Below are 17,015 nucleotides of genomic sequence, written 5' to 3'. Positions count from 1 at the left end.
GCGGAGATCGCCCGCAACACATTTCCGCGCTCACACGGCCCCTCGATCGGCGCCGCCGCCATGGCGCGCACGCCCCCCTTCCACTGAACCAATCGACCTCCATTGGCAGTTGGCGATCTGAAGTTGCGGGCGTTGCTACAGGTTTCAAATTGACAACACGTCGCATTAAGGCAGACACTCTCGAAGAACTCGCACGAATGCTTCCTGCCCAAAGTATGCGTGGAACGGGGGCCAAGACAGACAGACGCAAAAGTTTTCCACTTTTCGGTCACTTTTCGGGAGATTCAAGATAGCATTCGTACAATCGAGAGATTAGGTCAAAATTCGGCAGTCTCCCGGACAATTCGGGAGAGTTGGCAGGTATGCAAATTTGTCTAAACTTCGTTCTTTCAGCTCCGTTTGGCTGCGCGTCGCCCGCGTCCTCTTTGTCGCAAAACGAAGTTCAGCAAAAGTCAGCAGTTCCACTTCACCACTTTATCTTTTTTAGGCTCACCAAGTCAAACCTGGTCACGAAGATCACAACGGTCTATTCTTTTATCCGAAACAAACGCCAAAACACAGCAATAAACAAAGCCACAAGTACGTTTGAAGCCGCAAGCACGAAGACTAGGCAAATCTGTGTACTACCCATCATTCCCATGGTAGCTGAACGATGGCAGCGCCAGAGTCCCCTCTAGTTAATTTTAGGAAACTCTATGCCCGGTGGTGCTGCTTGCGGCACCGTCTTCGATTTAGTCTGCTTCAACCCATGCGCTATGCCATGCGGCTGTCCGTGCTGGTGCCATGCGGTGCCATGCGGCTCTCTCGCACTGTGCCGCTGTATTGTTGTTAGGATGTCTCACGTGTGCTGCACTGTGAAGGCGTGCATTTATTGTCTCTTTTTGATGAATCGACTTGGCTTGGATTGCGGAAACAGTGCTAAAATAAATGCATAGACTGCGATTACAGCAAAACAAGTGTTCTGCAATCGTATAATAAGGCTTCATTTAACCGCTAGCGCGCTGAAAACGACTGTTACATTCATTGCAATAGTGTTCAGCAAAAATAAAGTAATCCTACAGAAATCACATGTGCTTTCACTTTTAATTTTTACCGGCACTACAATCGTCATCACGTCCACCAACCAGTGTTGTGGGCATGTTTCACGCTAATGGAAGAAAACCGAACGCAGATAGAAAAATTCTGTTTTAAAAATTTCTACTCACTTTCCAGAGAAACCGCTGCAAGGCTGGACACTTCAGACGGTACGCTTTCTATAGCGGTACAAAACAGAAAAGCGATGAAGGACGGTAGACAGTCCCTTTAAGGCGAAAGCCTTGGATGCCTCATCAAACGCGAAAATTGACCATCGGCGGCGTCAACACGAGTGATGCAAGAAATCGTCATTACGTGATGACGTCATCACATGACGTCGCAGATCATAAAATTTTGTGACATCGTCGTCACATTACATCTTCGCTTGGTCAAAATGGGCCGATCAACGGAGGCAGTGCATAACCAGCTAAGGTAAAGAAAGCTTGCAGTGCCTCCGAGGCAGTAAGAAAACCATGTTAGGTGCAAAAATATCTCCGACGGAAGCAGGAGATGTTCACTACATTGACTGTGAAGAAAAATAAAATGGCTTTCGCATTTAAGTCATCTTAGGTGAATGCATAAGGGACCCAGTGAGTTTTTTTTTAATCAATAAAGGGAAATAAAAAAAAGACAATAGTGATTTTTTCTGTTCAATTCCCAGAGTGGTACACAACAGTATGGCATACTGATGCATGCAAATGGCGTGGTTGCAATAGCCTGAAATAGAAAATAAAATGCAAATACTATCAAACTTGAATGCCGGTATCGAACTGGCAGCACGGCCTGACGACTGCCTGCGGAATACGTACAGTGGGCATGGAAAGAAACGCGAACATGCGGCATCTACATTCTTTGCTGTTTCGCATTTGATTTTAAGCGGTTGTAGCCTGGATGATTGATAAAAAGACAGATTCACCTATGATACAATCAAAGACCACCTATCATCTTTTTATTGCCACGACGGTTAGAGGATGATGAAAACAGCGCGCTGCTATGCTCGTGTTTCTTTCCATCCCCCTTTACCTGTGAAAGCCTGCGAGAAGCAGGAATGCAATTAAACTCAGATGCAAACACGAATTCGTGGTCTTCGTAATATGCGCGGCCGTTCAGCGCCAGCTTCCCGTAGTCTACTTGCGCAGCGCCGCCACGCGGCAGTGGCAAGCGGAGGCGGAGCGCGCACTCAACGGCTCGAAGAGAGCGTTCGCCCAGACACTGAAAAAATAGAAGAGGTGCTGTTCAGGAGTACAGATTTTCGGGCAAGTTGGTTCTTTGCTATAAATGATGCCAGAGCACTGGAAAGATGCCGCAAGTCTTTCCAGCCTACATTTCGTCTTTCATGTCCCATTTTTCCAGCGCATCATTTATAGCTGCAATTCAGGTTCTTGCATTGCTGTCATATGATTTTAGAGCGCAACTGTACTGTTCTTGTAGCGTATGATGCTTTTTGATGTTGTAATAAAAAGTAAAATAAAGAAATTCACGTCATTTATGCAATTTTGACAGAACGATCAAAAACATTCAAGAAGGGTCCAATATATTTATGCAGAGCTTACGCTGAGTGATAAGACGTGAAAATTTTAGCCACTGAAACCCATTCAAAATAGAAAAGAAAAACAAATGCATGTGTCAATATAAAGGTATGTAGTACATACATGTATCCCAATATAATGCAAGCAATAAGGATGGCTGCTGGTGAAATCCTGAACACAGACACCACCCCCCCATGAACAGGTCGCTGTAAGCCTGAGGAATCTGGAAAAGAAGACAAGTAGCACACACACTGCTCACATTTATCTGTCATCACCATCATCATAAGCCTATTCCATGTCCACTGCAGGATGAAGGCCTCTCCCAAGGATCTCCAATTTATCCTGACCTGTGCGAGATGATTCCATTTTATCCCTGCGAACTTCTGAACTGCATCACCTCACATAACTTTCTGCCACCCTCAACTGTACTTTCAATGCATTGGTGTTCATTCTGTCGCTCTACTCACGCTCAGCATGAATTATCTGTCCTATTATGTGACCTGCCCAAGTCCAAGTTTTTCTCTTCATGGCAACAAGGATGTTCGCTACCCCAACCATGCCTCACAACAATCGATGCAACTTTCCGACGTTGCTGGTCCCCCAAAAGCAAGTGCCACCATTCGTGCTGGCACTTGCTTGAACGCAAAGTGAGTGGTGAGAACACATTGTACAAGAAGCTATCAGCCTTTGTGATAATTTTACACTTTGTACTCATTGCTTTGCAGATTGCTTTCAAGATAAAGAGCCTGTGAGGCCACACTAAGCCATGCCTAATGCCTTTAGCGCCATCTCACATGCAGTTAGTGAACAAGTCTCTGTGGTGCTGAAGCAACTAAAAAAGCTCATAGACACGTGCATTGCCAACTCTAAAGGATGTCTATATACAGTTTGCTGTTTGCACAGAGGAGCATGCATGCGCTCGTGGCTAAATAGTCTAAGGCACCCTGTCGCAGAATGAGGGGTTAGCGGTACGATTTCGCGGTTGCGCACCTCGAAAACATTTTCTTAAAGATTACTTTTCTTTATGGCTTGTATATATACCTATACACACATGGAACATCATGGCGACAACAGCAAAAATGCACTTGCAGCGTTCTTATAATTGCTACTGCAATAAAATTCTGACTGACGTACCACTAACAGCTTTGCCATAAAAGAGCACTGACCTGCGCATCGCCAGCCCCAGGCAGTAAGTTCCGTGTGGTAGCCTTGCCTGCAACGGCAAAACCTGCCATCGCAAACAAGATGTCGGTCACGGATGAAGCAGTCGTAGTTGGTGTAGCACAGCAGCAAAGGAGGATTGCCTGCAAACAATTGGGGAACATCAGCCGTCTGCCTTGGATGTACTTTATGCTACCAAGCTCTGTTTTACAAATTTCACCTGTCCTGCTGCTGACACTGCAAAAGGTGAATTTTACCATGGCACGCTTTCGTCCGCTCTACAATAAACTGCCATGCACAGGCGTATAGCCAGGAATTTTTTTCGGAGGGGGCCCACTAGCTGAAAACCTTGACTATTTGAGAAAAACACCTATTTTCATTATTTATTTTTAGTGAAAACACCTGCTTCACCGAAATGTCAGGGGGGACGGGGGACGGGACGGGCCCCTAGGCCCCCCCGGGCTATGGGCCTGGCCATGCACATCAGCAAATTAACTGCTGGCTTTTGCATTCCTGCATGTAATTTTGTAGTTTAAACGTTTGTTTTGTTGTAATAAGTCGAACTAGAGGAAAACTCTCTGCTGATGACTTATTGACTGCAAGTTTACAAATTTATAGGAACTGTCTACACAACTGACACTTAACTTTTTTTTTTCAATGAATAAGAACTTTATATGCAACAAATGGGTTCCCTAAAAAATCAATGCAATGCACTTTGTGCAGATATAGTTTGGGAGTTACAACCGTTTATGAAGCTCGTTCGTGCGGTCATAGGGGTCTTAGCCATAGGCGTGCGCACGGGAGGCAGTGGGGCGGCCGCCCCCTCTAGTCACCCAAGAAGAGAGGGGCGCAAAGTCTGCCCCATACATTGACTTAATAGAGGGGGGGGGGGGCGCCGCAATGAACCTTCACACCCCCCTGAATGCGCACGCCTGTGGTTTTAGCCTACAAACAGTAGTGCACGCTTAATGGGTGGCAAGCAGTTCTGAAGATATCTTGTGCAGGTCATGTGCATGTTGTGGGGTGAACTTGTCAGCTAGTTGCATAAGATGGCAAGAAATGGGGAGCTCACTCAAACTCACTCATGAAATATATTTTGCCCTTCGGGCTCACTCAGACTCGCCAAAAGTTTCCTAAACCGGACTCACTCAGACTCAGACTCACTAAAATTTTGCTCAAGCAGACTCACTCCGACTAGGCTTGCTAAAAATTTTCTCGACTGGACTTACTTGGACTCAAACTCACCGAAATATTACACACTCGGACTCATTCAGACTCAGACTCACGGCTCGATCTGAGTCTGAGTGAGCTCCCGAGTGAGTCGACTTATCAGTCCGTTAGCGCATAATCGGCTTTTTCGAACACTGTGTGAATGCCCTTTGACACCATCTCGTATAATCGGTGCTCTACTTGGCGCGTTTTACCCTCATACTTTAGTTACCAGTGGTTCCGGTCCAGTATTTTTGTTGAAAGAGATTACTCACACGAGATATTTTCATGAAGAACGTCCCCCAAAAGTATTCGCGTGTGGATGTCCAGGCACCACCCCTCTCCCTCCGTAACTCATGCCTCTAATCAATAAATATTCAGCTGGCGTATTTATGCTCGTGTGTTAAAGTATGTGTGAGTAGACGTGAGTATAAACGTGAGCCGACATAAGGCTGATAGTAATGCTCAAGTTGAGTAGATAGGACCATATGTGGGCAAAAAATGTGGAGCTCACTCAGACTCACCCAAGAAATATGTTTTGTGCTTAGGGCTCACTAGAACTCAGACTAAACAAAATTTTTCTCAACCGGACTCAATCAGACTCAGGCTCACTAAAATTTTGCTTAATCAGACTCCCTCAGACTCAAACTCACTAGAATACTATTACTCACCCGGACTCACGCTTCATCTGAGTCTCAGTGAGACGGCTCATGAGTTTGCCAACCTATGGCTAGTTGGCTGAACATATCATAGGGAAGCAGCATGAAAGACAAGAACAGAAAAGGCACACATACAACCACATAGTGTGCGCCACATGGTGTGTAGTGTAGTTGTATGTGTGCCTTTTCTGTCCTGCTCCCCTGCAGAATCTTGTGGGCCTATCTTTAAGAAAAGGGGGCTTGTCTTCTTTGCTTGATGGTGACTCGAACCAAGATGTTCATTCAGTTTCGGGAAGCAAGAGTGATATTGACGCTAAAATCAACAGCTCATCAGATGACTACAGCATGGATGATAAAATTGCAAGCGCACATCAGTAGACTTCAATTGATGAGAACTGTGTTCGCGTGAGGCCTCCATGGCATTCCTCTTTAGCTTTCCCTGATAAATGCTTGGTACCTGGTAAAGCTTTGCAAAAGTACCCAGTAAAATTGTGATAGCGAATTCACAGTGTCTAAGTATGGTGAGTTTGCAACAACGTATTTAAGCACTTTTTTATTTCCAAATAAACTAGGTGAGAGTTTCCACATGTGGTGTTTTGTTCCCGTCTTCATCTTCATCCGAAGCTGCATATTCAATATGAATTGATACCAACTCAACCTACCGTCAGTTCTTTTGCCACTGATGGGTGTATTCTGTGTGTGGATGTTTGTGAACCATTTGGACAGGGATTTCTCAAGTTTGTCATAGACCGGCTTTTGGATGCAATGGTCGTTGGCATTTTGACGTTCCCATGCATTGGCTTGAATGGCCGTCTTGTTTTTGAAGATTGTGCACAGGGTGTTTCCCGAGATTCTGAAGTGCGCTGCAATGTCAGACTTTTTTTTCTCCACATTCAGAATGTCAAATAATCTCCATTGTGTTGCAAAGCGGCAAAGCTTGCCACTGCTTCGTTGTCATCTTTGAGGTGCACCAAACGCAGCAAGTATGACAACACAGGAACACTCGGAACCCCCTAAATGACACGAAGCACAAGCACCACAAGTCTAAACGTGAACAATGACATTAAGGAGAAAGAGGTCCCGCCTCAGTAGTCTAGTGGTTACGGTGCTCAACTGCTGACCTGAAGGTCACAGAATCAAATCCTGGACACAGCAGCTGCATTTCTACGGAGGCAAAATGTTAGAGGCCCATGTACTTAGATTTAGGTGGACATTAAAGAAGCCCAGGGGGTCAAAATTTCCGGAGCCCTCCACTACGGCATCCCTCATAATCATATTGTCGTTTTGGGATTTAAACCCCAACAATTATTATTATTAGGAAGAAGAGTGCAGTTGTCATGGTGCACAGACCAGGTCACATCAACCTCTCCTCTTCCAATTCTTCTAGAGTAGTCTGCTCGCATGGTAAGCGGTCATGAAATAGGAGTGCTGCACACGCTGTCCATGTTGTATGCCATGGCTGGGCTGGCGCCAGTCAAGCCCAGCCATCCGTGTGCACAGTGTTTTCTGTAACTGCGCTCAATGGAAACGCTGCATAAAAAAACACAAGGACCCAGAGGGAGGCACAACAAACAAGCACAAACTATCCAATGAATTTTATTTGAGGAAACACGAATATTTATGCATGGAAAAACCGATATTACCACCATGATGCTATGAGGCCTCTACCGCAACATAAAGGCTACCTCTTTTTCCGCAAGTGCCGCAGCTAATGCCCGTGTCTCCTGCACACGCAAATGTAAAAAACTTCGAGGATCTCCCCCTCTAATGTCCCTCTCTTCCAGCATTTGTGATAAGCTTCTTCAAAAGCTCGAACAGCAAAGGCAAGCAGGTAGCAAGGAAAAACTAGCTGACAGGAAGAGGGTGCATGTAATCCATGTACTGCCATATGCTATGCCAGCAGTCAGCTGACCATGGCATACAGTCAGCTGGCAGCTTACCAATAATCCCTCGCATGCTACCTGAAGGCATGAAGTCTGCCAGAACGAGACCCTTGCTATGAATTCATTCATTCACAGAAAGGGTCTGAATTCGTTCATTCATACTGACTAACAACCCCTACAGTACTTTCCTTTGCTTGACTGTCTGTTAGTTCTCATTAACACTGCGTCTAACAACTAAAAAAGAGCCCTCAAATTCCCCTTATATTGTGGTAAGATATGTCATTAATTCATTTTGAATACTTTGATATTTCGAAATTTTATTCACGTCAAACCGAATTCGGATTCTGTAATATTCGTTCGAATATTTGAAGTGCTCGAATATTTGCACATGCGTAGTAATATGATACTTGCTCAAATATTCGAAAATGTCCAAATATTTGCCTCTTTAAAAGGATACTAAGGCAAATAATTTATGTCAGAGTGAAAGCTCAATGCATGACAACGTCTAAAACGGCAATATTATCAACTGCAGTGCCCTACTTACCGAGAAATTAAGCTAAATGTATCACACGACGTGCTCCACGAGTGGGACGTTTTGGAAATGATCCCGATGACATGAGAGTGTCCGACTACAATTAAAGGGACACTAAAGGCAAATAACAATTTATGTCAGAGTGAAAGCCCAATGTATGACAACTTCTAAAACGGCAATATTATCAACAGCAGTGCCCTACTTACCGAGAAATTAAGCTAAATGTATCACATGACGAGCGCCACGAGTGGGACATTTTCGAAGTGATCCCGATGACGCTGGGAAGTCGGTCTACAATAAATCACTAGTAATCAGACTAGCAGCAGTAAAAAAAGAACATTCCGAGCATCAAAAGACGTAATAAAAGGCTGTTTGTTCGTTTCCGCTTGATTCATGGAAAACAAAACCTCCGTGGCGTTGCCATAGGGAACGGCGCGCGTGGTTCAAAGGTTCCGTTTTCGCCGAACTGTGCCTCGCCCGTCTCAGTGGTAGTTTCGGGATCGCGTACTGCCGTGCATGTTTTGCGCGCTCGTGAAGGTCGCTCTGACAGAAAGGTCGACAAAATGCCGCATGCGTGTGATATTGCCGGATGCCCGAATGGTGCACAACGCCAGTGCTGCAGCAAGGAAACCGGTGTGTCTTTTCACTGGGTGCCGCGGAATGAACCCTTACGCTCGAAGTGGCTTAGTGTCATGCCATTGCGCCAGTGTGCTAAACAGTCAAAACCTCTGCGTGTGTGCTCGCTGCACTTTCGTACTGAGGATTACGAGACCAATCGCAACTTGGTGACGGCTTTGAATGTGCCCATCCGAGCAAGTCTGTGCCGCAGCGCCGTTGTTGCTACTGTGGGTCCCGCTACTTCCGCTCGGCTGCTACTAGTGTCGGCGGCCGCGCAGTAAAAGCGGGCAACGTTGGGCGTGGCAGCAGTGACGTATGAGAGTCGTATTTTCAGGCGGGAGATTTGAAGCGCGCTAACGCGATGCGGGCCACTAAAAACGTGATTTTATTTCAAAATAAGCACTTCCTTGGCACAAAAGCAGCGCTACGAGGTTTCTGGACCGCTATTTCAACAATCAACGTCGACTTAATATTTGCCTTTAGTGTCCCTTTAATCACTACTAATCAAACTAGCTGCAATAAAAAAAGAACCTTCCGTGCAACAAGAGATGCAATAAAATGCTGCTTGTTCATTTCTATTTGATTCATGGAAAAAAGAACCTCTTTGGCGTTGCCATGGGGAACACCGCACGTGGTTCAAAGGTTCAGTTTTCGCTGAACTGCGCTTCGCCTGGCATCCGGTTTCGCTCACGCGGTCGTGCCTCAGTGGTAGTTTCGGTATCGCGTACTGCCGCGTGTGTTTTGCACGCTAGTCAAAGTCGCTCTGACAGAAAGTTTGACAAAATGCTGCATGCATGTGATGTCGCCAGATGCCTGAATGGTGCACGCTGCCAGGGCGCGCCGCTGCGCAGTAAAGGCGGGCAACGTTGGGCACGGCAACAGTGACGTCAGAAAGACCGCTTTCAGGCGGGCGACTTGAAGTGGGCTAATGCGATGCGAACCACTAAAACGTGACTTTATTTCAAAATAAGCACTTCCTTGTCACAAAAGTAGCACTACAAGGTTTCTGGACCACTATTAAATGCAAAGCATTTCTTAGCGAACCTCTGGCACTTTGAGCGTTTCTATCTACGTATCTATCTATCTATCTATCTAGCCGCCTATGTCTGGGTGCTCTCATAATCGCCTCCTTAACTTGGTGTAGACCAAAATTTGCATGGGAGGGTAAGAGTATATGATGAATATGATTGCGGGTCATGACATGAATAACGTTAAAATCCTGTCGTGTACGTCCTGAAACCCTTTCCACTAGACACTGTGGCACATACCCGTTTACCACGGGCCACGGTGTACGGGTATGCGCCACAGGTGATTGACAGTTTATATCTACCCAGGAACGGTGAGAACAGACTTTGGTAACTACTTAAATGCTAGAGCGTTAAGGAAAACCAAAATCGGCAGGGTTGACTCAAAGAATGGAAAGAATGAAAATTAGGGTCCCAGCAGGAATCGACACCCAAGCATTCTGCGTGGCAATCAGGTATTCTACCACAGAGCCACGGCAGGTCTATAAACTGGTTTGGAAAAACAACCTACGCATGCGTAATATCGGTGCAACGTCAATTGTGGTTGTGGTGCTGGCTATCTAATTTTACAAGAAAGCAATAAACACTACATGATGCTACTAAGATGTGTACTCCTACGATACAGGCATCATATCAGATTAACGTCTGTAGTTAAATGTTGGCTCCACTTTTATAGCAGTCTAATAAACATTACAATTGTATTCCTATGATTCAGCAAGCTATATTGAAGCACTGCTCGACCCCGGAGGAATAGATTAACGAAAGTTACATATGATATCCACATTACCGCACCGTAACGTGCACTTCGTCCCCCAGAATGACGCAGTCTCCTCTTCATTTCTTAAGAGGCTGGGTGATGGCCTCATGCTGACCGAGGATGATGCCAGATTGATTGACAGCCGCTTTGTAGACTAGGCTACGTAGGTCACATACACCCAGGTAGTCTACGAATACGACAAACACCATCCACTGATGTTGGTCTACATAGCACTATCCAGGCCTACCAGTCTTGACGGCCTATACCTCACCTACGTGAAGGGTGACTTCAGATTCCGACATGTCACCAGCTCTATCGACAGACAATTTATCGACAAAGTGACCGAGGCATCCACGATTTCCAACAGCTGTACTATACCTCATACTTTACTACACATGAACCCCTCGTCTCCGCGATCACGACAGGATCCGACAACAAGTCACGACCAGCTGCTGGTGCTCACTGATCACGGTGATGATGCCCTTGTTCAAGAACTGTCAAGAACTTCTTGCACACATGCACACGGGTTCGTGAAACGTGCGTGTGTTCTTGGGACACGTATAAGCACTACATATCAGCTTACCGCTTCTGGTGTTGGTAATACCCACGTTGCCATTGGCAGCATTACCCAACCGTAAACAACAGGATATATAACACATATGCGGCTCTTCAACATATATATGTGTGGGTATAAAATTTATACAAATATTTAGCGTCATTTTGTAACGTGTCGCTCAGTAAAAAAAGTTACGCCACAGTCACCTACCCGCCACATGCTTCGCATAACATCGACTCCTACGGTACGTGGGATCTGCCGAATTTTTTCAACAATCAACATTGACTTAATATTTGCCTTTAGTGTCCCTTTCCCCACATATATTTGGCCGTGGCCGAATATACAGGAAAATTCGAGTCCATTTTTTCCAACCGAATATGCTTCGAATAAGGAGAATATTAGATTCATATTCAAAATTCGGAATACTATTCGCACACCCCTACATGCAAGCAATCCCAAACAGTAAAAGGTCATTTCCACTTGTTTAGTGATATCAGAGCTCTTTCTCCATGTTCCTGAACACTAAAAAAGCTGTATTATACTCCATCTCAGAAGTTCCCTTCAGCACTGTGGAGACTACAGGGCCCCTTAGCCAATAGGAAGGGTGAAGATTCCTCACAATATATTCCCTCACGATGGTTGTGATGCTACCGAGGACTTCTGATTTGGAGCAATTTTTAAAGCAGCAAAATTTTTATTTTGGAGCACTTTGGAGCAGCAAAAATTTCCACTTTGGAGCAGATAATTTTGCATCTTCGAGCACTCTGGAGCAGCTAATTTCACATCCTGGAGTACACTGGAGCAGCAAGTTGCATTTACATTCAAGCACCTGAATAATTATTATGGGGCTCGTATGAAGAGCTACAAATATTTTGATTCATTGCAAATCGCATAGAGAAAACCATCGCAGGAGCACTCCCTATTTGACTCAATAATGCACAAATAACATCGCCATGCAATAAACTCTTCTGGAAAAGCTCGCGAGCACTGGCGGCAAACGCGGCTGAAGCGGAGATGAAATGAGCCGGCCGTGTCTGTCACTCTGAGGGCACCTGCGATAACATCATCCTGTGTGTGAGGCCTGCCGTCGATTGCTCATCAAACAGAGAGGAAACACCCCGCCCGTCTTTCATAGGGAGCATGAAGGGACGCCAGGGGAGGGGAAGCACCGTCACTTGAAGGGCGCAGTCGCTGGCGCGCACGCTATCTCGAGGCATCAGGTGACAGCTCATAATCTTGCTGTGTTCTCAATGCTTCCTTCGCGTTCAGAGAAGTGAGAGCACGAAAACCACTTCAGCCCCTGGAGCAGCCATATTCCCTTAAATCAGCGTTGAGTTACACGAGATCAGATCCAAGAGTTAGCTGCTACCCGTACTTTGTATAATAATACAGTTTGTTGGTATCGCATTCACTGCTTCGCCCTGACGCGAAATATCTTTTTTAAACTGTTAGCTATTGACCCTAGAAAGCGATGGGTGGACGTGTAGCATAGCGTAGCCACTTCGCAGTGGGCCTTCTGACACCAGGGCCGTCAGCGATGGGCCCGCTACTGACAGCTTCGGATATTAAAACTGAATTGCGGCTGTTCCAACCTGGAAGCATGATTTTATAAACGTGATGACATTTTTAAAAAAGCACGCAAAAATTTTGAATTGTAACCCTAGCACTCACGAGCTCGAAAAGGCAGGTCCTGTTAGGGGTGTATCTACTGCAAGAGCGATTACAAGCCCGGATGTGCTAGTGGAAAGAATTATGAAAAAGCTATTCTGGCTTAAGATCCACGAATAAAGTATCTTTGAGGAAAAGTGTCGATGCGTTCCCACCGTCCACGTGCTCTTCCATGGACGCAGAGCATGGAAAATGTGCTATTGTTCCATACTATCCATCGCTAGCGTTCCCAGATTTCAGTCCGCGATGTCCAGAAAGAGAAGTGACAGACATTTTAGTGGCACACGTGTAGTTATCCCTGAACACTGCTTTAATTACATGCTGTGGGATGCTTGAAGCGAGCTATCAGGAGTGTTTCTGGAACAGAAAACGTCCGCCGATGAATCGCTGCCACACTTTCTCGCTATCGATTGGCCTCGATGTCATGAGCCTCTGCAGAGAGTGCGTTTTGCCGTGGAGCCAGCTTGCACAACAGCAGCTGCATCGGCACTGTGTATGGCATCGTGGCTTACTACTCGGGAAGCCCGCACGAGCGCCGTTTATTCAGTGGAATAATTCTTGATCCGTGGTTGAGCCCCAAGATCAAGCTGCACATGTTTTTGCGATTGCCGGTGCTAAACAACCCCATCACCAAGACTACGGCGCAGTTCGCCACAATTTCCATAGATATTACAGTAGAACCCCGCTGATACGTTTTTGAAGGGACCGTAGGAAATAAACGTAAGAGACGGGAAACGTAAGAGCCGAAAAACAGGAAAAACGGCAAAATATTTAGTGGTACAGAATTTTATTTCAATTCTTACGAGCAGCACGAAAATCGGCGCGCTCAGCCGCAATCTAATCGATGGATAGAAACGCGGAGCTTAGGACGGCCTCATCCACAGAAATGTAATCAACGTATGTGATTTTTTTAACACCAACAGCTGTAGGTATGAAAGAACTAAGCACACGCAATCACGACCGGCGCGGCGAGTCCGACCGCGAACCGCACGCACGACCGTGCAAGCTCCAACCAGCTCGAACTCCTCCCGTTCTCCGACAAATAACGATGATGATGAGTCTACGCCAACGCGATGGCAGAAGTGAATGCCAATCTCGAAGGCCTTGCTTTCGCAAGCAGTTACGTCATACACGCCATGTTTGTGCAATACAAATCTCAAAGGCTATGCTTTTGTTAATAGTAAATGCCAATCTCGAAGGCCTTGCTTTCGCGAGCAGTTACGTCATAGACGCCATCTTTGCAATTTGAATCTCGAAGGCCATGCTTTTGTTTGCATCAGTTGAAAGATTCTGTTGCTTGCGCCTCTCATGCGGCTAATATTACGGTCAAACGAGGCCAAGCTGCGTGAAAATGCACCATGGCCGCTCTCTTTGGTAGTCACTCGGTCGGCTCCGAGCGCACTTCGCGACGTATCATACGGGAACGGTCCGACAGTTACGACGTAACAGCGGGGTTCCCAATACATTGTATTCTATGGGAGCTATGCCGGGACCCGCGGAAAACGACGTAACAGCCGGGAAAACGCAGCAGTGAGGAACGTAACAGCGGGGTTCTACTGTATCAAGATGGCGCAGTAAATCGCATTTGGCGCACTTTGGCGCAGGAGTGGAACCACTGCATTCATCTGCACCGCGTTGTCTGCTGAGAATCCCCGTGATGTCTGCGCGCACGCATTGCGCGAGTGAAGCGAGCAGACGGCAGCGCCGTAAAAAAAAAATAGAATGGAACTTGGCTGCACCCATCGATGCTGGTGCCACCCACCTCTGATTTATCACGTTGTCGTGCGCTGTGTGGTCCGCAAGTTCCAAACTGACATTTGTATTTGCCTTAGACTTATGTCCTGACTCTTCGACAGCAATGTATTTGTGACACCACTGTGATATTTTCATGAACCGTTATCAAATCTTCAAAGCGTTAGGTTTAGCAGGCGTAGCTAAACAAACAGCTGCTCTAGCCAGTAATTGCAAAATGTACCTGATGATTTGTCCTCGTCGTGAAATGGCACGAAATGATGGCTTGTTTCACAATTTATTTCTTGCTGTCAGCGCCGTCAGCAAGTAGTGGGAGCAAGTTTGAATCGAAGTGCACGCAGTCGCGTCAGCATCGGTGTTGTCATGTTGATTTGTAGTCACAGTTAGCGGCGGTTACTGATACAACAGCTAAAGAAATACGATGCAAATCCAATGAAAAATAAATATATCATGTTTCAATGTGATGTAACACGTGCTAAACAAGCGCTGATGTGTCAACCCTGCGAATTATGCGGTAACTATAACTGGAACTATAATTTGCTGTGCAAGCATGTGGCTTGCTTACACTCAGTAGCTTTGGCAATGCTGAACGGTAGTGGTGAGATGGAGCATAGACTCTGTAAAGAATAATTTCCAGTGGAAGCAAATGAAACAGGCACATTTACTGCAAATAAAAGTATTTTTTGGCAAGGGCACTGCTGCAACAAATTGTACGTGGATGACCATAATTTCTTGGATGTGCTTGCAGTTACCAGGCCCACTGCTATCAGCTCTATAAAATCATGCGAATGTTCAGAGATAAAGTCGACTTGCAAGATTCTTTTTTTTTACCCAATGCATAGTGGCGACAGAGTTTCACGACGCCAAAATGGGTCCTGTTTTCAATGTCGCAAAACAGAAAACATGGCTACCATAAACGAACATGCCATAGTGCATGTTGTCGTCTACTTTCGTACTATTTTAGAAAGAGGCTCTTTTGTATTTTTGGCAATCAACAGTTATGATCTTGCATTTTTGTCGGCTGAGGATAGTGAACTATCCTCAGCTGAGTGGCTGAGGACAGGCTCGGTTTGGTAAACAACATAAGATCTGCATCACAGCGCTCTCGGCAAGCCCTGTGGTTCTGATGACAGGTTGCAGTGGCAGAATACGCATGATAGCGAAGAAGACAGCGTGTCAGGCTATTAAAGACGTAACTCTTTATTTGGGCTGATCTGTGCCCAGGAAACGAAAAGTCAAATGACAAGCAATACACGCTATAGTCTGATAGCGGTGAACAGAGCGTCGGCCATCGATAACCTGATCTCCAGTAAGGCGCGTCGGCTTTTACACATGCGACATCGAACATTTGAGCCTTATCGCTGGTGGCCACGTTAGTTCCAGAATAAACTCAACTGTTTGCATTTGCGCGCTCAAGCCGAACAGAAGATTCCAAAATAATCTGGAATGTTCCCAGACATTCGGGCGCAGTTTGCGTAAGGCAGTAATACTAGGCTTGTGCGAATATTCGAGCACTTCGAATATTCGAACGAATAATACAGTATTCGAATTCGCTTCGAGTCGAATTTAAATTATTGAAAATTTCGAAGTATTCGAAATGAACGAATGGGTGTATATTAGCCGCTAATAACCCCCCGGTAAAGGTGGTTTCACTGCAGTGGAGGGGTGCTATACCGTGAATACACCTTTCCAGGAAAAATCCGCACTGTCAGCTTGTAACCTCCTGTAAAGGTTGTTTCACTGCAGTGGAGGGGTGCTATACAGTGAATACACCTTTCCAGGAAAAATCCGCACTGCCGCGAAGCCTCTTTAAGGTTAAATGAACATATTCCCTCACATCGATTCATCATTATTTAAGTTTAAAAACTTGTTATACCGGCTTATATGCTCCAAGTATAGTAAATTTTAAAACGTAACATATTATCATTTGCATTCTACCGAAAGCCAAATCCCGCTACTATTAAAAGTTGCTTCCACTTCCTTTGAACCAAAAAGAATGACATTTGCACATGCCTTGTTACAATTTAAAAAAAATGTTGTGCAAGTTGGTTGGGTCATGACAAATATGCTCACTTTTCTTTATAATATGTGATATATACTATTCAAATTCGATTCGAAATTATTCGACCAAAATCTCTTCGAATTCGCTTCGAACCTAAAATTTACTATTCGCACAAGCCTAAGTAATACACATGTAGTGGGCCGGTGACATAAAACATAGAAAGAAAGGGGCGTGTGTGGCATTGCCGCCCTCTGAAAAGACATCGTCCTGATGTTTGTTATCGAATATGAAGTGGATACACAAAGAAATTAGAATAATAAAGCAAAAAGTACAGTCCTCAGGTTCGCTAACACACAAAAAACGGCTTAAAGGGGCCCTGCAACACCTTTCTTAGTTATATTGGAATAGTCTCATTATTGACGTATAACTCTTCACGAGTCATATGCCGCAAAAATTTTTCGAATCCGTCAAGTCTAAGTGGTGTTACCAAATTATAGAGATCACGTTCCGCAGCTTTCTCCCTCAACTCAACGCCGCGAGCGCGCGGAAAGCTGCACGGGGCATGAAGGGAGGGAGGACGGAAGTACGAA

The 17,015-nt window shown here is 45.5% G+C and overlaps 1 protein-coding gene across 2 annotated transcripts in view; it reads right to left on the bottom strand.

The window, feature by feature from the left end:
• Positions 1 to 17,015, bottom strand: part of LOC119373762 (uncharacterized) — a 143,599-nt gene that overhangs the window by 63,868 nt on the left and 62,716 nt on the right. For both annotated transcript variants that reach the window (XM_037643825.2, XM_037643826.2), the window contains exons 5-6: positions 3,770 to 3,907; positions 2,727 to 2,826 (exon numbers count right to left, since the gene is read on the bottom strand). In XM_037643825.2, coding sequence (XP_037499753.1) covers positions 2,727 to 2,826; positions 3,770 to 3,907 — 238 coding nt within the window. The remainder of the gene's footprint in view (positions 1 to 2,726; positions 2,827 to 3,769; positions 3,908 to 17,015) is intronic.

Source organism: Rhipicephalus sanguineus, chromosome 11 (assembly GCF_013339695.2).
Source record: "Rhipicephalus sanguineus isolate Rsan-2018 chromosome 11, BIME_Rsan_1.4, whole genome shotgun sequence".
In the NCBI taxonomy this organism is placed as follows: Eukaryota; Metazoa; Arthropoda; class Arachnida; order Ixodida; family Ixodidae; genus Rhipicephalus; species Rhipicephalus sanguineus.
The sequence above is the reverse complement of the archived record's forward strand: the minus strand, read 5'-3'. Positions and strand labels throughout refer to the sequence as shown.